At 49.0% G+C, this 21,815-nt stretch overlaps 1 protein-coding gene and 1 long non-coding RNA gene across 2 annotated transcripts; both read left to right on the top strand.

The window, feature by feature from the left end:
- Positions 1-495: 495 nt before the first annotated feature.
- LOC119951876 lies at positions 496-16,010 on the top strand. The gene is made up of 3 exons (XR_005457699.1): positions 496-625; positions 5,991-6,071; positions 15,421-16,010. It is a non-coding gene; the product is annotated as an uncharacterized LOC119951876 (long non-coding RNA).
- A 221-nt stretch (positions 16,011-16,231) lies between these two features.
- On the top strand, positions 16,232-18,036 carry LOC119951585 (gastrula zinc finger protein XlCGF7.1-like; the record flags this gene model as incomplete). The annotated part of the gene is made up of 2 exons (XM_038774770.1): positions 16,232-16,842; positions 17,988-18,036. Coding segments are annotated over 2 exons (660 nt in total), but the record flags the coding sequence as incomplete, so codon positions are not given.
- Between the last annotated feature and the right edge of the window lie 3,779 nt (positions 18,037-21,815).

Genomic DNA, 21,815 nt, shown 5'->3' with positions numbered 1-21,815 from the left:
TTGACATATTTGTTTCTGATTATTGTTGGTGGGTGTAAATTTGGGAGAAAAGAGGAGAATAAAAAACTATTTTAAGAAAAACTGACTCTCAACATGTTTTATCACCCAAATGTACTGGGGAGTTAAAATTGGATTGGCTGCCAAACTCGGCTTATCTTTGTTTTGGAACAGACTGACCTAAACATGGGCTGCTTACTTTCAAACCTATCTCATTGAATCCTAGCGGTTTGATTTTTTTCAAATCAGAGTTTCACATTAGATGAAGTTTAGTTTCCTATGCAAACTAATTGTAAACATTTTTTTAGAACTAAACCCAATTAAAAGAACTCTAATTAGCATCTCAAATGGAACAGTAAATTCATTTGTTACATTTTTAACTATAACTGTTGCTAACTCACCAGTACAAGGGAGGGGAGGATATATGACTGAATGTTTAGGGCAGCCTCCCCCTTGGTAATCGCAGGAGGAGCTGTACTTGTCCTTATCAACTTGCTTTGAATGACCTTGGCTTAATGTTTGCAAAAATGCTTTTTCACAGACAGAGTTTTCCTTTGAGACACAAGCCTGGATTTCATTTCCAACCGTCCAGCTGAATTATCGCTCAGTTTCCTGTGTCTTCAGGCAGGTAAAGTGACACCATTGCCATTCCTCAGCAAATTTGTGTTCCTTCAGGATTAGCCTTACCCTGTGGGTTTACTAAATGTCTCTCCTTTTCCTTCAATTCTCAATATCTATTGGTTCTGGCCACAGGGAGATGAGGCTCAGTATCCTCGGCCCAAGGGCGGTTGGTGATTGTGTTTTATCCACTGGGGCGGCCCCACCCTATCTGCCCAACTGTGTTGCTGCAAACTGCAGCCACCGGCTGGGCTGGATTGTCTCATTCCTTTGTCTAATTATTCACTAAATATAGGCTGCTCATAATTATTACCCCTTTTGTTCTCTATCCTTCTTCTGACCCATCCGCCAGCTTTCCTGTTCCCCAGCCGTAAGGTCTGGGTCCCAACCATCTTTCTGCATTAACTGAGATTGATGTTCCGCTATGAACCCTGTGATGGAGCTCACGGCTCCTCAATCAGAACCCGGAACATTCCCTTTCTTTTTGTATTCGGCATTATTTATTTATTTATTTTCTGACACGATGGAGGGAGAAATATAACAAATAGACAAAGGGAAAGAAAATGCAGTGAACTATGCGGCTTCAACCAGACACTCGAGTGAGCGTTGCCCCACATCCGCCGCTACTAATCCGTCAGTCACATCAGAGTAGCTTCAACCAAAATGGTCGGCCTGCGTTCAGTCCCTGGTGCGCGGTTTCAGACAGACACTTGAATGAGCGTCAGTCACGCCTGTGGAGTTTCATCAACGTTGGTCACAGCGAGACATAGTGTTAGAGCGAGGAGGGCCAGGCACGTCGAGGATCACTGAGGGCACTGGGTGTGGGGGTGGGGGGGGGCACTGGGCACGGGGGTGGGGGGGGCACTGGGCGCGGGGGTGGGGGGGGGGGCACTGGGCGCGGGGGTTTGGGGGGCACCACCACCAGGAGTGGGATAATGTACAGCACAATAAACACCTCTTTGCACAAACATCATGACATTGTGACGCCTGTCACCTTCTTCTGCAATGCGGGCTGACCCCCGGTCCTTTTGCCAATCTCTCCAGGCATTCCCCCCCCACCACCCGACGTGGCACCCACCCACCCTCTGGCCGTGGGCATGTCCCTGAGGCTCTGTCCCATCCCTTGGGTGTGCGGATGCTATGTGTATGCTCTTGCCTCCCGCAGTGTTCAGGCACAGTGTCCAGGCATCAAGGTTTGAATGAAATGCTCGGCAATGACTCCCACATGCTACAAGGCCTGCCCACCCATGGGAATCCACTAGGCATCTGTGAAGGGCTCACTTTAAAGGGTCACAATTGCCCATTCCCTATCAGCAATAGCCTTCAGCCACACAGCCAGACGCCTCAGCAGTTGGTGGGGGTTACGGGTGGTCGTTGGGGTAGACGGGCAGGGACAAGGGTTACCCCCGGAATGGGAACACATGATCCAGGGGTTGGCATGGTGGTGCCCGAGTGGTTGCCACCCCCAGAGCCTTCCCCACCCTACCCCATGGTGACCCACCCCTGCGGAAGGTCCCCCACCCCCCGAGTACTGGGGCAGCATGCCCAGCGCCCCCGGGCTCTTTGCCTGTGAGCAAAGATGGCTGCTCACCTCCTCGGTTCACCACAGGAGGCCTTCTGCCTGGTTCAAGCTTTTCAAAAGAAATACTAATCGGTGCCAGCGTGAGCACTTGCTGGGGAGGCCGCTGACTGATGGGAGGCCGTTGGATCTGGGGGGTGTCTCGTTAATTGTATGGAAATGGGGCTGAAGTAGTGGTGATTGGTTTCTCGCCTCGCTCTGGCAAGATCCTGATTTCGCCAAGGGGAACGGGCTGGTTGCATCGTAAACTGTTTGGCACCCGGCACGGATCTCGTTTTTGGCATTTCCCGCTATTCAGCGGCTTTGTTACTCTTGATCGAGAGCGCAACAAAGCTGGAGAATCTCGCCCAGAGTCTAGGGTAGTTTAGGGCAGCACGGTAGCATAGTGGTTAGCATCAATGATTCACAGCTCCAGGGTCCCAGGTTCGGTTCCCGGCTGGGTCACTGTCTGTGCGGAGTCTGCACGTCCTCCCCGTGTGTGCATGGGTTTCCTCCGGTTTCCTCCCACAGTCCAAAGATGTGCGGGTTAGGTGGATTGGCCATGCTAAATTGCCCATAGTGTCCTAAAAAGTAAGGTTAAGGGGGAGTTGTTGGGTTACGGGTATAGGGTGGATACGTGAGTTTGAGTAGGGTGATCATTGCTCGGCACAACATCGAGGGCCGAAGGGCCTGTTCTGTGCTGTACTGTTCTATGTTCTATGTCTTATGTTCTATAGTGTCAGCAGTGGCTCAGTGGGCAGCTCTCTCACCTCTGAGTCAGAAGGTTGTAGGATCAACCTGTTTATAGACGGGAAATTTGCGAGCCTGGGTGAGCTGGAGGGGAAGTTCGGGCTCCCCCCCGGGGAACACCTTTAGGTACATGCAGGTAAGGGCGTTTGTCAGGCGGCAGGTGGCGGAGTTCCCTCTGTTGCCGCCGCGTGGGGTCCAGGACAGGGTGGTCTCGGGGGTGTGGGTTGTAGAGGGGAGGATTTTGGAAACGTATCAAGTGATGCAGGAGGTAGACGAGGCCTCGGTGGAGGAGCTGAAGGGTAAAAGGGAAGAGGAGCTGGGTGAGGAGATTGAGGAGGGGACGTGGGCGGATGCTCTAGGAAGGGTGAACTCCTCCTCTTCTTGTGCGAGGCTTAGCCTCATACAGTTCAAGGTGCTGCATAGGGCACACATGACCGGGACGAGGATGAGTCGGTTCTTTGGGAGCGAGGTCCGGTGTATTAGGTGCTCAGGGAGCCCAGCAAACCATGCCCATATGTTCTGGGCATGCCCAGCGCTGGGGGAATTTTGGAAGGGTGTATCAAGGACGGTGTCGAGGGTGGTAGGATCCAGGGTCAATCCGGGCTGGGGGCTCGCAATATTCGGAGTTGCAGAGGAGCCGGGATTGCAGGAGGTGAAAGATGTCGGTGTTCTGGCCTTTGCGTCCCTAGTAGCCCGGCGGAGGATTCTTCTTCAGTGGAAGGATGCGAGGCCCCCAAGCGTGGAGGTCTGGATCAACGATATGGTGGGGTTTATTAAATTGGAGAGGGTGAAATTTGCACTAAGAGGATCGGTGAAGGGGTTTTTCAGGAGGTGGCAGCCATTCCTAGATTTCCTGGCAGAACGGTAGGGAAAAAGGCCGGCAGCAGCCGGGGAGGGTGGGGGGGTCTTCTCTGTGGTTTGGGTTGAAGGGACGTGTATATGTGTTCTTTGTCAATGACGGGCGTTAATTTATTTCTTCTTTTTTGTATATACCGGGGTGGGGGGAGGAGGGGGGGTTTGTTCCCTTTTGTTTTTTCAGTTATTAATATTTTCTGTGACTGATATTTTGTGAAAATTTGAATAAAAAGGATTTTTTTAAAATTAATTCATCAAAGGCAGACAATTCTACAATTGATGTAGAAGGGATTACACAATTTGAAAGTAAACTAGCAGCAAACATAAAAATTGACAAAAGGGTTCTATAGGTATGTAAAGAGAAAAAGATTGCTAAAAACTAATGTAGGCCCCTTACAATCAGAAGGGAGGGAAATTCATAACCAAGAACAAAGAAATAGCTGAGGAACTAAAGTTGTACTTTGCTTCGGCTTCACAAAGGAAAACAATAATGTACTGGAAGTTCTGAGAAACACCAGTTTGAGTGACGAGCTGAAGGAAATTAGTATTAGTCAAGAAATGATTTTGAGGAAATTAATGGGATTGAAGGCGGACAAATCTCCAGGGCCTGATAATCTTATCCCAGAGTACTTAAGGAAGTGGCCCTAGAAAGAATAGATCCATTGGTGGGCATTTTCCTAAATGTTTTGGACTCTGGATGGTTCTTCCAGATTAGAGGTGAGCTGGGGCAGCAGGGTAGCATAGTGGTTAGCATAAATGCTTCACAGCTCCAGGGTCCCAGGTTCGATTCCCGGCTGGGTCACTGTCTGTGTGGAGTCTGCACGTCCTCCCCCTGTGTGCGTGGGTTTCCTCCGGGTGCTCCGGTTTCCTCCCACAGTCCAAAGATGTGCGGGTTAGGTGGATTGGCCATGCTAAATTGCCCGTAGTGTCCTAATAAAAGTAAGGTTAAGGGGGGGGGTTGTTGGGTTACGGGTATAGGGTGGATACGTGGGTTTGAGTAGGGTGATCATGGCTCGGCACAACATTGAGGGCCGAAGGGCCTGTTCTGTGCTGTACTGTTCTATGTTCTATATGAATATAACCCTGCAATTCAAAAATGAAATGAAATTAAAATTGCTTATTGTCACGAGTAGGCTTCAATGAAGTTACTGTGAAAAGCCCCTAGTTGCCACATTCCGGCACCTGTTCTGGGAGGCTGGGATGGGAATTGAACAGTGCTGCTGGCCTGCCTTGGTCTGCTTTAAAAGCCAGCAATTTAGCCCAGTGTGCTAAACCAGCCCCTAAAGGGAGGAGGAGAGAAAACAGGGAACTATGAGCGTAACGTCGGTAGTAGGGAAGTTGCTGGAATCCATTATCAAGGATTTCCCAGCATTTGGAAAGCAGTGCTGTAATCAGACAATGTCAGCATGGATTTACGAAAGGAAAATCATGATTCACAAATCTTCCAGAATTCTTTGAAGATACAACTAGTAGAGATGACCAGGGAGAATCGGTAGATATGGTTCATTTAGACTTTCAGAAGGTTTTGACAAGGTCTCACATAGTGGATTAATATGTAAAGTTAAAGCGCATGGGATTAAGAGTAGTGCCTTGAGAAAGGTAGAAAGCTTGCTACCAGATAGGAAGCAAAAAGTTGCAATAAATGGGTCTTTTTCTGATTGGTAGGCAGTGACGAGTGGGGTACTGCATGTGATCTGCTAGGACCCCAACTGTTCACATTATTAATGATTTGGATGAGGGCAAAATGTATTGTCTCCAAATTTGCAGATAATACAAAGTTGGGTGGGAGGGTGAGCTGTGAGGAGGATGCAGTGATGCTTCAGCAGGATTTGGACAGGCTGAGTGAGAGGGCACATGAATGTCAGATGCAGTATCATATGGATAAAATTGAAGTGATCTGCTTCAGTAGTAAAAATAGGAAGCCAGATTATTATTTGAGTGGGTGTAAATTGAGTGAGGCGGATACTCAGCGAGACATTCTCCCTCTCTCCCCCAGAGTCTTGTGTAGGCCCAGACCAGGTGGCAACTTCCCTTCCCTGAGGACATCAGCGAACCAGTTGTGTTTTTATAACAATCCAGCAGTTTTTGTCACTTTTCCAAGTGCCGGCCCCACAAATGACCAGATTCATTCAGCTCAATTTCACAACCTGCCATTCTGTTTTTCTGGATTCTCTCTCACTCCCTTTTTTTCTGTTTCAAATCAATTTCACAGGGTGTTCGAAGGGGAGGATTTGCAGTCGGGAAACTTGAACCTCACATCAGGATCTGACAGAGTCGCCCAATTCATCATCAGGTCAGTATCATCAGATTTTGAACATGGAAGGAAAAAGCAGCGTTTACAATGGGGAGAAACCGGACACGTGCTCTGAGTGTGGACAAGGCTACAGACGATTTTCTGGCCTGTTGCAACACAAGCACATTCACACTGGAGAGAGACCATATAAATGTGGAGATAGAATAGAATAGAACAGTACAGCACAGAACAGGCCCTTCGGCCCTCAATGTTGTGCCGAGCCATGATCACCCTACTCAAACCCACGTATCCACCCCATACCCATAACCCAACAACCCCCCCCCCCCCCCCCCCCCCTTAACCTTACTTTTATTAGGACACTACGGGCAATTTAGCATGGCCAATCCACCTAACCCGCACATCTTTGGACTGTGGGAGGAAACCGGAGCACGCGGAGGAAACCCACGCACACAGGGGGAGGACGTGCAGACTCCACACAGACAGTGACCCAGCCGGGAATCGAACCTGGGACCCTGGAGCTGTGAAGCATTTATGCTAACCACCATGCTACCCTGCTGCCCTTAATTTGTGGAAAGATATTCAGATACCCATCTGAACTGCAAGCTCATCGGCGCAATCACACTGGGGAGAGGCAGTTCAACTGTCCCGTGTGTGGGAAGGGATTCACTCAGTCATCCACTCTGGTGAAACATCAGCGAATTCACACCGGGGAGAGGCCATTTATCTGCTCTGAGTGTGGAAAGCGATTCAATCATTCATACAACCTGCTGAATCACCAGAGAGTTCACAGCGGGGAGAGGCCGTTCCTCTGCTCTGACCGTGGGATGGGATCATTGGCGGACTGGCCAGGGTGTCAGCTTGCCCGATGGCAAGTGGGCCCCTGATGAAGTGGGCCCCCTATATCAAATAAAAATGCAATAAAGAAACAAACAGAGACAACTGTTTTAGTAACAAAAAGGAATAAGGAAAAAAAGAGAACAGGACACAAATAAGCAGTGCATGAAAAGGAACGCAGCAGGGGAGGTAGTGGAAGGATGTGGAATAGGGGGGCCCGGGTCGGGCATAATTAAGGAAATTCCATATTTTCAGCAAGAGTGTGTGAATTTAAAGATAAAGTTACAGTTTGTGATTTGAGATGGTCGGCAACTTGAAAGGATATCAAGCAGTAGATAGGGTCGTGAGGTCACCGAAAAGGAGAAGCGGTACTTTTGACCGTGAATCATGAGGTCAAAGATATTGAAGTGATAAGCCATGATCGGTAAACTCAAAGGGTTGCGACTTGTAACGCTACACTGGTATCAAACTCGACATGTTAACTTTGGTCGTGGCAGTCGACGGGCTATGGCTAGTCGAGGGGGGCGGGACGCCCTCTGATCCGGTTGGTCACCTGGAATGTGAGAGGATTGAATGGGCCGGTGACACGGTCGAGGGTACTGGCTCATCTGAAGGGGCTAAATGCAGATGTGGCAATGCTTCAGGAGACCCACCTGAAGGTGGCGGACCAGGTCCATCTGAGGAAGGGATGGGTGGGGCAGGTTTTCCACTCTGGGTTGCATGTGAAGAACCGGGGAGTGGCGATTCTGGTGGGGAAAAATGTGTCGTTTGAGGCATCGGAGGTGGTGGCGGATAAGGGGGGTAGGTATGTTATGGTTAGGGGCAGGCTACAAGGAGAGACGGTGGTACTTGCTAGTGTGTATGCCCCAAATTGGGATGATGCGGGCTTTATGAGGCGTATGTTGGGACGGGTCCCGGATCTAGAGGCGGGAGGTCTGATCATGGGTGTTCATGACTTCAATACGGTGTTGGATCCTTCACTGGATCGGTCCAGCTCTAGGACGGGTAGGAGGCCGGCGGCGGCCAAGGTACTGAGAGGGTTTATGGACCAGATGGGTGGGGTGGATCCATGGAGGTTTGTGAGGCCGAGGGCACGGGAGTACTCTTTCTTCTCCCACGTACATAGGGTCTACTCTCGGATAGACTTCTTCGTGGTGAGTAGGGGACTGATTCCGAGAGTGGAGGAGGCCGAGTATTCGGCCATTACAATCTCCGACCACGCTCCGCATTGGATAGAGTTGGAGATGGGGGAGGTGCGGGACCAGCGCCCGTTGTGGCGGTTGGATGTGGGGTTGTGGCGGAGGAGGAGGTGTGTAGGAGGGTCCGGGCAAGTATTGAGGGGTACCTCGAGTTGAATGATACGGGGGAGGTTCAGGTGGGGGTGGTCTGGGAAGCCCTGAAAGCAGTGATTCGTGGGGAGCTGATATCCATCCGGGCACACAGGGAGAGGAGCGAGAGGAGTGAGAGGGATAGACTGGTGGGAAGGATGCTGGAGGTAGACAGGAGGTATGCAGAGGCACCAGAGGAGGGACTGTTGGGGGAGAGGAGCAGCCTGCAGGCTAAATTTGATTTGCTGACCACTAGAAAGGTGGAGGCACAGTGGAGGAAGGCACAAGGGGCAGTGTACGAACATGGTGAAAAGGCGAGTAGGATGCTGACTCATCAGCTCCGCAAGCGGGATGCGGCTAAGGAAATTGCTGGAGTGAGAGACAAGAGTAGGAATGTGGTGCGGAAGGGGGGAGAGGTGAATGAGGTCTTCAAGGACTTTTACGGGGAACTGTACCGGTCGGAGCCAACGGGGGATAGGAGGGGAATGGAGAGGTTCCTCGACAGGCTTACTTTCCCGAAGGTGCAGGAGGAAAAGGTGGAGGGGTTGGGTGCGCCGATTGAGCTGGAGGAGCTAGTTAAGGGAATCGGGCAGATGCAGTCAGGGAAGGCACCGGGGCTGGATTGGTTCCCGGTGGAATTTTATAAAAAATTTGTGGACCTAGTGGGCCCCTTGCTGGTGTGGACACTTAATGAAGCGTGGGAGGGGGGGACTTTGCCCCCGACGATGTCGCGGGCGCTGATCTTGTTAATTTTAAAGAGGGACAAGGACCCCCAGCAGTGTGGTTCATACAGGCCCATATCTCTCCTCAACGTGGATGCTAAGGTGCTGGCAAAAATCCTGGCCACCAGGATAGAGGACTGTGCCAGGGGTTGTGCATGAGGACCAGACAGGTTTTGTGAAGGGAAGGCAGCTGAACACGAATGTGCGGAGATTGTTGAATGTCATCATGATGCTGGCGATTGAGGGGGAGGCAGAGATAGTGGTGGCGCTGGATGCAGAGAAGGCCTTCGATAGAGTGGAGTGGGGGTACCTATGGGAGGTGTTGGGGAGGTTTGGATTTGGTGAAGGGTTCATTAGATGGGTAAGGCTGCTATATGAGGACCCGATGGCGTGCGTGGCCACGAATGGGAGGAGGTCGGAGTACTTCCGGCTTTACCGAGGGACCAGGCAGTGTTGCCCCCTGTCCCCCTTGTTGTTTGCACTGGCAATCGAGCCGCTGGCGATGGCGTTGAGGGATTCAGAGAGGTGGAGAGGCTTGGTGCGAGGTGGGGAGGAACAAAGGGTGTCGTTGTATGCCGATGACCTGTTACTGTATGTGGTGGACCCGGTGGGAGGGATGCCGGGGGTGATGGAGCTGCTAGCTGAGTTTGGGACCTTTTCAGGTTACAAATTAAATTTAGGCAAGAGTGAGGTGTTTGTGGTGCACCCTGGAGACCAGGAGGAAGTAATTGGTAGGTTCCCGCTCAGACGGGCAGGGGAGAGCTTTAGGTACCTGGGGGTGCAGGTGGCCAGGGACTGGGGGACTCTTCACAAACATAATTTGACCAGATTTGTAGATCAGATGGAGGAGGAGTTCAAGAGGTGGGACATGCTGCCATTGTCGTTGGTGGGGAGGGTACAGTCCGTCAAAATGACGGTGCTTCCGAGGTTCTTGTTCCTCTTTCAGTGCCTGCCCATCTTTATCCCCAGGGCCTTCTTTAGGAGAGTGACTAGCAGTATTTTGAACTTTGTGTGGGCACATGGGACTCCGAGAGTGAAGAGGGTGTTCCTGGAGCAAGGGAGGGATAGAGGCGGGTTGGCGCTGCCCAACCTTCTGGGGTACTATTGGGCGGCCAATGTGTCAATGGTGCGTAAATGGGTGATGGAGGGGGGAGGGGCGGCGTGTAAAAGAATGGAGATGGCGTCATGTAGAGATATGAGCCTGGGTGCCATGGTAACGGCGCCGTTGCCGCTCTCTCCTAAGAGGTTTACCACGAGCCCGGTGGTGGCGGCGACCCCAAGAATCTGGGGACAGTGGAGATGGCATCGGGGGGAAACAGGGGGCTCGATGGAGGCTCCACTGGGTGGCAACCATCGGTTCATCCCGGGGAACAAGGATGGGGGATTTAGGGGGTGGCAAAAGGCGAGCATCAGTAAATTGAGGGACCTGTTTATTGGCGGGAGGTTTGCGGGCCTGGGGGAACTGAAGATAAATTTGGGCTTCCCCAAGGGAACATGTTCAGATACTTGCAGGTAAAGGCGTTTGCTAGGCAACAGGTAGAGGGATTCCCTCTGCTGCCTTCACGGGGGACGATGGACAGAGTGCTTTCGGGGGTGTGGGTCGGAGAGGGGAAGGTGTCTGACATCTATAAGGCAATGTAGGAGGTGGAGGAGTCGTCAGTGGAGGAGCTGAAGGCTAAATGGGAGGAGGAACTCGGGGAGCAGATAGAGGACGGGACTTGGGCGGATGCCTTGGAGAGAGTCAACTCTTCCTCCTCATGTGCGAGGCTTAGTCTCATCCAATTTAAGGTGCTGCACCGGGCCCACATGTTCGGGACTAGGATTAGTAGGTTCTTTGGGGGTGAGGACAGGTGCACCAGATGTTCGGGGAGTCCAGCGAACCACGCCCATATGTTCTGGGCATGCCCAGCACTGGAAGAATTCTGGAAGGGGTGGCGGGGACGGTGTCGAGGGTGGTTGGATCCAGGGTCAAACCAGGGTGGGGACTCTCGATTTTTGGAGTTGCGGTAGAGCCGGGAGTGCAGGAGGCGAAAGAGGCCGGTGTCCTGGCCTTTGCGTCCCTAGTAGCCCGCGAAGTCCTGCTACAGTGGAAGGATGCTAGGCCCCCAAGTGTGGAGACCTGGATCAGTGACATGGCGGGATTTATAAAATTGGAAAGGGTCAAATTTGCCCTGAGTGGATCTATACAAGGGTTCTATAAACGGTGGCAGCCTTTTCTGGACTTCCTGGCTCAAAGATAGGTATCTTGATCAATAGTAGCAGCAACCCGGGGGAGGGGGGGGGTGTAGGGGAGGGGGGGGTGTGTGTGTGTGTGTGTGTGTGTTCCTTATTGTAGTTTCTATTCTGTAACTTTATATTGTGTTAATTTGCATTATTGTTAAAATGCTGTGTTGTTCATGGAGGTGGGGCAAATGTTTATGATTGTTAATATTATTGTTATTTTTGGTATTTTACTATGGTGCGTTATTGTTGTATAAATTCAAAATTTTTGAATAAAAATTATTTCAAAAAAAAGATAATGAGCAGATGATCTGTTTTTAGTGATGTTGACTGAGGGATAAATAGTGACCAGGACACGGGGAAAACTCCCCTGCTCTTCTTCAAAATAGTGGCTGTGGGAACTTTAACATCCACCTGATAGGGACAGACAGAGCCTCAGTTTAACATCTTATTTGAAAGAAGCTGTTCTGACAGTGCAGCACTCCCTCAGTGCTGCGAGGAGGAGGACTGGGACTTGAACCCATAATCTTCTGATTCAGAGGTGAGAGAACTGCCCACTGATCCACAGCTGACACTACAGACAATACAAAGTTAGAAAGTGAAAGTTACCCTTTCAAACCCCCACCCTTTGCCTCCCGGCCCTCCAGTGCCTAAATTTAATAATAAAAACCCCAGTATAAATAACATGGATTTGACTGACAAATGTTGAGGTGTTGGTTTCGAGTCACAAGTTTTGACTTCCCATTTGAGCCTCGGGCACCTTTCTGTCTCTCTATTGCTCATGTCAATGACAGGCAGCGACGGAGCTGAGGGCTGAATTTAACTGAGAATAACGCTTCTGTTGGCAACTTCCATGAATGTCACACAATTTATGTAAAGGGCAAAATCCAGATTTATAGAAGACAGATGTTTAATTGGTAATGGGTTGAAGGGTAATGGAGAACTGTCAGTACGGTGGAATTAAATCCAGGATGAGTACAGCCATGACAGAATGGCAGAGCAGACTCGATGGGCCAAATGGCCTAATTCTGCTCCTATATCTGATGACCTTCTGAAAGGGAGAGACATTGATTTGCTCCCAGATGTTGCCCAGAAGAGGAAGTTTTAGTCTGAAACTCATTGTCCTACCTCCACATTGTGACATCACAAAGGAGCTCGTCCTCTAAATCAGCCAATAGGAATGAATCCGTTGCGCGGTGACGTCACAGCATTTGTGCGCGAGGACACGAGAAACCCGCCCCCACCCTTTGTTCCCTCTCCCCCAGCACATCGTCATGACGGTTTCCAGGCAACCGGCTGACAGCACCGGCCAGAGCGAGAAGCCCCTCCCCAACCCAGGACTGCGCATGTCTCAGGGAGAGGGGAATCAGCGCATGTGCAGGATGAGCTCAATCCCGCGGTGCGCAATGGGAAGATTGGAGGACCGGAAGGACTCTGCTTCTCTGCCAATCGGAGCTTCCCCATTGTCTCAAAGCTGTTGTTCCCCCAACCCTGAATGAGCTTGAGCTGCACACAGACTTAAACCTCCTCCTGTCTCCAACATCTGTCAGTAAAACACTTTATTTTCTCCCCCTTTCCATTTCTTTTCTCATTCTCACCTTCAATTGGTCACTTGCGGCAACTGAAGGGAAACAAAGTGAATCCAGGGAGGGTGCAGACTCGGGAAAGCTTGGCCCAGGTCTCTCTCTCTCTTAAAGACATTGACCTCCTTTGCTCCCTCAGCTTGACACATTTATTTGTCTGGCTAAAAGGACGATTTCTTTCCTAATGTTCACAATTAAAGGCCAGGAGATGACTGACATTTAAGGGGGCAGTAAACAGGGCAAATCCAACTCAGCCAATTACTGCTCTGTAGGTCTACTGTCATCATCAGAAAAGTGATGGAAGGAGTCATCAAAGTTGCTATTAAGTGGCACTTATTCTGCAATAACCTGCTCCTGGACGCTCAGTTTGGGTTCCGCCAGGGTCACTCAGCTCCTGACCTCATTACAGCCTTAGTTCAAACTTGGACGAAAGAGCTGAATGCCAGAAGTGAGATGAGGGTGACTGCCCCTGACATCAAGGCAGCATTTGACCGAGTATGACATCAAGGATCCCCAGCTAAACTGGAGTCAATGGGAATCAGAGGATAACTCTCCACTGGTTGGAGTCATACCTGGCACAAAGGAAGATGGTTGTGCTGATTGGAGGTCAATCATCTCAGCTCCAGGACATCACTGCAGGAGTTCCTCAGGGCAGTGTCCGAGGTCCAACCATCTTCAGCTCCTTCACCAATGATCTCCCTTCCATCATAAGGTGAGAAGTGGTGATGTTTGCAGATGACTGCACAATGTTCAGCACCATTCTCAACTCCTCAGATAATGAAGCAGTCCATGTCCAAATTCAGTAAGACCTGGACAATGTCAAGGCTTGGCCTAATAAGTGGCAAGTTACATTTGTGCTACACTAGTGCCAGGCAATGACCATCTCCTACAAGAGAGGATCTAACCAACACCCCTTGACATTCAGTGGCACTGCCATCGCTGAATCCCCCACAACCAACATCCTGGGGGTTACCATTGATCAGAAACTGAACTGGACTAGCCATGTTAATACTGTAGCTCCCAGGGCAGGTCAAATTCTGGGAATCCTACAGCGGGTAATACACCACCTGATACCCCAAAGCTTGTCCACCAGACATATACAAGCACAAGTCAGGAGTGTAATGGAATACGCTCCACTTTGCTGGATGAGTGCAGCTCCAACAACACGCAAGAAGCTCGACAGTATCCAGGACAAAGCAGCCTGATTGATTGCACCCCCTTCCACAAACATTCAAACCTTCCACCACTGACAAACAGTAGCAGCCGTGTATACCATCTCCAAGATACACTGCAGTAACTCATAAAGGTTCCTCAGACAGCACCTTCCATACCCACAACCACTATCATCTGGAAGGACAAGAGCAGCACATACCTGGGAATCTCACCACCTGGAGGTTCGCTTCCAAGTTACACACCCCCCTGACTTGGAAATATATTGCCGTTCATTCACTGTCCCTGGGGCAACATCCTGGAATTCCCTCCCTAACAGCACAGGGGATGTAGGGCAGCATGGTGGTTAGTGCTGCTGCCTCATGGCGCCGAGGTCCCAGGCTCAATCCCTGCTCTGGGTCACTGTCCATGTGGAGCTTGCACATTCTCCCTGTGTTTGCGTGGGTTTCGCTCTCAAACCCAAAGATGTGCAGGGTAGGTGGATTGGCCATACTAAATTGCCCCTTAATTGGAAAAAAATGAATTGGGTACTTTAAATTTATTTTTAAAAAATTTAAAACCAGCACCGGGGATGTACCTACACCTCAAGGACTGCAGCAGTTCAAGAAGGCAACTCACCACTACTTCGGACGGGTAACTGGGGATGGGCAATAAATGCTGGCCTAACCAGCATTGTCCACATCCCGTAAATTAATTTTTAAAAATTTAATATCAGACAGAGATATGTCGAGTGTTATATGGTATGTATTATATATATTATTGATGGTTCTGTAATAAATACATGTATTATTAGTTCTAGTTTTGTAATATAGTACTGTACCTACATTATATATTTCCAGTCATACAGTCATTGCAGCACTGACAGAATCCATTTGGGAACTCAAGTCAATGCTGACTCTCTGTACAGCAATCCAGTCAGTCCCATTCCCCCCCGATATACCTGTTCCCCTGCAAGTTTATTTTCTTCAAGTGACCATCCTATTTTATTTTAAATTATTGATCATCTCGACTTCCACAACCCTTGTGGGCAGTGAGTTCCCTGTCCTGTCCACTCCATGACTAAATAAAATTCTTCCTCAGAATTTCCCTATCTCTAATCAGTAAATGTCCTTATATGGAGATTCTCTCCTCTTGTACAGGTTTTAGTGAGTTTAGATTTGTTGATCAGCACCTTCAGGAAAATTGGGAGGGAAAGTAAGTGAATACAGTCTGTATATTACACACATTTTTCATCCAGTAATATAGACATATATCTGTCTGGCAGCCTGCATGAAGATTTTCAGGTCTCTGTGGCCAGGACAGGAAGCAGTGAGCAAGGATCTGTCAATCAGCCTGAATAAGCACCGTCAGGAGAATTGGGAGGGTGAATATTAGATACAGCAGAGTGAGACTGGAGGGAGAGTGTGTGGGATGGAGATTTAGAGCATTTCAGGGAAAGAGAGAGGAAGAATGTTCGATGGAAACTAGAATTGTCTGTTCTGAGTTTCTATCCTGTACTGACAATGATTACTATTGTAAAATCTGATTGCAGGAAGTTCGAACGAGAGGACTTTGAGGCCGATATCTCTTACTAAATATCCGGTCAAGAACTGACTGAGTCACTCGAGTCTTGGGATCATCTGCCTTTGAATCTAGAAGGAGAAATGTTTGTCTATTCTGTCTGCTTCAAGAGATTTTAAATATCAGTGTGCCTGGAAAAGCCACCGAGACACACACACCCGTGTGAGATTGTTACAGAGCACTGACTGCAGAAAGAGCTTTAACCAGTTACACAGCCTGAAAAAATACTACACCATTCGCAGCAGGGAGAGACTGTATAGGTGTTCTGTGTGTGGACGAAGCTTCAACTGATCGTCCAACGTGGTGAGACACAAGATCACCCAGACCATGGAGAAACCATGGAAATGTGAGGATTGTGGGAAGGGATTCACAGCCCCATGCCTGCTGGAAATGCATCAACGCAGTCACACTGGACAGAGGCCTTTCACCTGCTCTCAGTGCGAAAAGGGATTCGCTGCCATTGGCAGCCTGCGGAGACACGAACGTGTTCACACTGGGGAGAGGCCATTCACCTGCTCTCAGTGTGAAAAGAGATTCACTGCCATTGACAGCCTGCGGAGACACGAACGAGTTCACACTGGAGAGAGGCCTTTCACCTGCTCTCAGTGCGAAAAGGGATTCGCTGCCATTGGCAACCTGCGGATACACGAACGTGTTCACACTGGGGAGAGGCCATTCACCTGCTCTCAGTGTGAAAAGAGATTCATTACCCTTGGCAACCTGCGGAGTCACGAACGTGTTCACACTGGAGAGAGGCCTTTCACCTGCTCTCAGTGTGAAAGAGATTCATTGACATTGGCAAACTGCGGAGACACGAACGTGTTCACACTGGAGAGAAGCCTTTCACCTGCTCTCAGTGTGAAAAGAGATACACTGACATTGGCAACCTGCGAACACACGAACGTGTTCACACTGGAGAGAGGCCTTTCACCTGCTCTCAGTGTGAAAAGAGATTCAGTGAGATTGGCACCCTGCGGAAACACGAACGAGTTCACACCGGGGAGAGGCCGTTCACCTGCTCTCAGTGTGAAAAGAGATTCACTGCCATTGGCAACCTGCGGATACATGAACGTGTTCACACTGGGGAGAGGCCATTCACCTGCTCTCAGTGTGAAAAGAGATTCACTGCCCTTGGCAACCTGCGGAGTCACGAACGTGTTCACACTGGAGAGAGGCCTTTCACCTGCTCTCAGTGTGAAAAGAGATTCATTGACATTGGCAAACTGCGGAGACACGAACGTGTTCACACTGGAGAGAGGCCTTTCACCTGCTCTCAGTGTGAAAAGAGATACACTGACATTGGCAACCTGCGAACACACGAACGAGTTCACACTGGAGAGAGGCCTTTCACCTGCTCTCAGTGTGAAAAGGGATTCACTGACATTGGCAACCTGCGGAGACACGAACGAGTTCACACCGGGGAGAGGCCGTTCATCTGCACTGTGTGTGATAAGGGATTCGCTCGGTTCTCCAACCTGCAGACACACCAGCGAGTTCATACCGGGGAGAAGCCATTTATCTGCACTGTGTGTGATAAGGGATTCAATGAATTATCCAGCCTGCGGAAACACAATGTCACTCACACCGCGAGCAGGCCCTTTAAATGCTCTGACTGCAGGAGGGGTTTCAAAAGCTCACAGCGACTAATGTCCCACCAGCGCATTCACTCTGAGGAGAGACCGTTCAGCTGCTCTCACTGCACAAAGAGCTTTAGAACCTCATCTAACCTGATGAAACATGAGCGAGGCCACACCGGGGAGAGCCCGTTCACCTCTCCAACTGGGAAAATATTAACTCGGCCATCACTTGCTGAGCCACAATGTCACTCACACCAATGAGAGATCCTTTAAATGCTCCAACTGTGGGAGTGGGTTTAAAAGCTCTCGGCTACTGATGTCCCACCAGCGCATTCACACTGAGGAGAAACTGTTCAACTGCTCTCTGCACAAAGAGGTTTCAAACATCATCCACATTGCGGAGACAACAGCAAGTTCACCTGCTCTGGTTGTGGGAGGAGATTTCGTGATTCATCTGCCCTGTTGACACACCAGCGAATTCACACTGGGGAGAGGCCATTCACCTGCTCTCACTGTGGGGAGAGATTCACTCAGTCATCCAACATGCTGAGACATCAAAGGGTTCACAAGTGAGGACGGGTTAGATTCTGCTGTTATTCCTGCTGTTAATCACATCCAGGACTGAATGTGGAGTGGGTGGAGGGATTTGTCTTCTCATCAATTCCTCCTCTGGTGCTCGGATGTGGCGACCCTGGCGAACTACTGCTCCCCGGACCTGGAATACCCGACTGTGAAGTACCGTCCATATTACCTTCCACGGAGTTCACTTCTGCCATCATCACAGCGGTCTACATCCCACCCCAGGCGGAAGTGAAGAAGTCGCTTGATGAATTGTAACCGCTATAAATAACAATGAAGCAGAATACCCGGAGGCCTTGTTCATTGTGGCCGGGGACTTTAACCAGGCCAACCTCAAGAGCGTACTGCCAAAATTCCACCTACACATCTTCTGTCCCAACAGGGGCCCCAACATCCTTGACCACTGCTGCACAAACATCAAGGGCGCCTGATGATCTATCCCCTGACCGCACTTCGGAAAATCGGACCACAAGATGGCGCTCCTTCTCCCGGCATACAAGCAGAAACTTAAACTGGAGAATTTGGTTAAGAAGGTTGTGCAAAGGGCAGCACGGTGGCCTAGTGGTTAGCACAGCCGCCTCACGGCGCTGAGGTCCCAGGTTCGATCCCGGCTCTGGGTCACTGTCCGTGTGGAGTTTGCACATTCTCCCCGTGTCTGCGTGGGTTTCGCCCCCACAACCCAAAAATGTACAGAGTAGGTGGATTGGCCACTCTAAATTGCCCCTTAATTTGGAAAAAATAATTGGGTAATCTAAATTAAAAAAAAAAAAAGAAGGTTGTGCAACACTGGTCCGAGGCAATAGAGGAGCTCCTAAGCGACTGCTTGGAGTCAGTGGACTGGTCCATATTCAAGAACTCAGCAGCGAACCTAAACGAGTTTGCCAGCACCGTCACAGACTTCATCAGTAAGTATGCAGAAGATTGTGTGTCAAAGAAGGTAGTATGTCCGTTACCCAATCAGAAACCATGGTTTAATCGGGAGATACACTCCCTACAGAAGGCCATGTCTGAGGAGTTCAAGACAGGCGACCCTGACCTAATCAAAAGATCTCGGTGTGACCTCCGCAAAGCCATCACTGACTCCAAGAGACAATCCCAGACTAAGCTAGAAACACAGATTAACGACATGGACTCTCGTTGGTTGTGGCACGGTTTAAATAACATGGGTGCAAAGTAAAGCCGAGTAGAGTCTTCAGCAACAGCGCAGCCCTCCCCGACAAACTCAATGCATTCTCTGCTTATTTCGAGCAGGAAACCAACAAACTGCCCCAGGAGCCTTGGTCACACCCATACCCACCATCACAGCCTCCAAATTCAGATTGGCCTTCTTGAAAGTGAACCCTCGGAATGCGACAGGTCCTTCGGGATCCCTGGTCGTGCACCCAGATCCTGCACAGACCAACTGGCGGGTGTGTTCGCGGACATCCTCAACCTCTCCATACTCCGTTCCGAGGTTCCCACCTGCTTCAAGAAGACCACCATCATACCGGGGCCAAAGAAGAACCAGGCAATGTGCCTCAATGAACACCATCCGGTGGCCTTGACATCGATCATTATGAAATGCTTAGACCACAGCTGGAGTACTGTGTGCAGTTTTACTCCCCTTACCTTAGGAAAGGTATTGCCACAGAGGAACAGCAACAAAATTTCACCAGACTTGTTCCGGGTTTGGCAGGACTGTCCTGTGAAGAGAGATTGGGGAAACTAGGTCTCTTTTTTTCTAGTGTTTCAAGGAATGAGAGGGGATTTCATTGAAACCTACAAAATCCATAAAGGAATAGACAGGGTGGGTGCAGGTGAGATGTTTCCCCTGGTTGGAGAGTCTGGAACCAGGGGACACAATTTCAAAATAAGGGGGAAGCCACTTAGGACGGGTCTCGGAGGAGACATTTCTTTACTCAGAGGGTTGTGAATCTTTGGAATTCTCTACCCCAGAGGGCTGTGGGAGCTCAGTCACTGAGTGTGTTTAAAGCTGAGACTGACCTTTTTTTTGTTTAATAATTTGAAGAGTACCCAATTATTTATTTCCAATTAAGGGGCAGTGTAGTGAGGCCAATTCACCTATGCTGCACAACTAATTGGGTTGTGGGGCTGAGACCCACAAGACACGAGGAGAATGTGCAAACTCCACACGGACAGTGACCCGGGGCCAGGATCGAATCCAGGTTCTTGATGCCGTGAGGCAGCAGTGCTAACCACTGTGCCACCCAACTGACAGATTTCTAAATCCCAATAACACAAAGGGATATGGGGACAGTGTGGGGGAAAAGGCATTGAAGTGGATGATCAGCCATGATCGTATTGAATGGTGGAGCAGGTTCAATGGGTTGAATGACCAACTCCTGCTCCTATGATATAAAGATAGGTGGGAAAGTAAATTCTGAAGAGGACATAAGGAGGTTACAAAGTTATAGAGATAGGTTGAGTGGGAAAAGCCTAATCGAGAATAACGTGGGAAAATGTAAATTTGTCCATGTTGGCCAGAAGAATAAAAAAGCTTATTGTCTAAATGGTGAGAGATTTCAGAGCTCTGAGACTCAGAGGGATCTGGGTGTCCAAGAGCATGAATCACAAAAGGCGAGTATACAGGTGCAGCAAGTAATTAGGAAAGCTAATAGAACGTTATTGTTTATTGTGAGGGGAATTGAATACAAAAGTAGGGAGGTTATGCTTCAGTTACACAGGACAATGGTGAGACCACATCTGGAGCAGTGTGTACAGTATTGCTCTCATTTAAGGAATGATGTCAATGTGTTGGAAGCAGTTCAGAGGAGGTTTACTGGACTCGTACCTGGAATTGGAGGCTGGTCTTATGAGGAATGATTGGACAGGCTGGGCTTGTGTCCGATGGAGTTTAGGTGACTTGATTGAACCGTATAAGATCCTGAGGGGCCTTGACAGGGTGGATGTGGAAAGGATGTTTCCTCTTGTGGGAGAATCTAGAAATTGGAGTCAATTTAAAAGTAATAACTTGTCCATTTAAGGCGTAAGAGAACTTTTATCTCTGAGGATTGTGAGTCTTTGGAACTCTCTTCCTCAAAGGGCAGTGGATGCAGAGTCTTTGAATATTTGAAGACAGAGCTGGATAGAATCTTGATAGGCAAGGGGGTGAAAGGTTATCGGGGTTTAGCGGGAATGTGGAGTTGAGGTTACAATCAGATTAGCCGTGAACGTATTGAATGGTGGAGCAGGCTCGAGGGGCCGAGTGGCCTACTCCTGCTCCTAATTCGTATGTTATCACATCCTTTATAATAGATTGTCGCATTTTCCCTCCTACTGATGTCAGGCTAATGGGTCTGTGGTTCCCCGTTTTATCTCTCTCCTTCCTTAAATAGTGGGGATACATTTACCACCTTCCAATTTGCAGGAACCATTCCAGAATCTATAGAATTTTGAAAGTCGATCACCAATGTAGCCACTATCTCTACAGCCATCTCTTTCAACACTCTGGGATGTAGAGCAGCAGCTTTTGGGGATTTATTAACTTTCAACCACATTAATTTCTCCAGTGCTACTTTTTCACTAATACGAATCTCAGTTGCTCGTGCTCACTAGTCCCTTGGTTCTCTCGGGCCTTTGGGCCGATTTCATGTCCTCCATGAAGACAGACACACATTGTTTAGTTTCTCTGCGATTTCATTGTTCCCCATTATAAACTCTCCTGTCTCTGCCTGGAATGGACCCACATTGGTCTTTGCAAATCTTTTCCTTTTCATATTCCTATAGGAGCTTTATCAGTCGTTTTTTATGTTTCTAGACAGTCTGCACTCATATTCTATTTTCTCTTCATGAGTTTCTTGATCCTCCTTGGCTGAATTCTAAAACAAGTTCCCAAACCTCTGGGTTCCACTTATTTTGGCAACTATGAGTGATAAGAACTCTTATTTTATCTTCAAAAATGATCCCAAGATCTGGTTGATTGGAGGTGTCCAAAATTACAACTTTATTGCTAATTATCCACCTTGATTTTCTTACATTAAAATAAATCAGAATTCAGATCAAAACATAATAAAGAGTTAAACAAAAATATAAGAAAATATTAGGAAATCAATAGATGGTTCAGAATTTCTTAAAGTATGAATACAGAACAAACTTTAGTCATGAAACTTTATTCTTAAAGAAATTCTTATCAATGGTCTAACGCCTTATTGGTTTAAAATTCTCAGCTGAGGCTTCCTGATTTATTCAAAAAACTGTCACTTGGAGCATA

Source organism: Scyliorhinus canicula, chromosome 17 (genome assembly GCF_902713615.1).
Source record: "Scyliorhinus canicula chromosome 17, sScyCan1.1, whole genome shotgun sequence".
Lineage (NCBI taxonomy): Eukaryota > Metazoa > Chordata > Chondrichthyes > Carcharhiniformes > Scyliorhinidae > Scyliorhinus > Scyliorhinus canicula.
The sequence above is the reverse complement of the archived record's forward strand: the minus strand, read 5'-3'. Positions and strand labels throughout refer to the sequence as shown.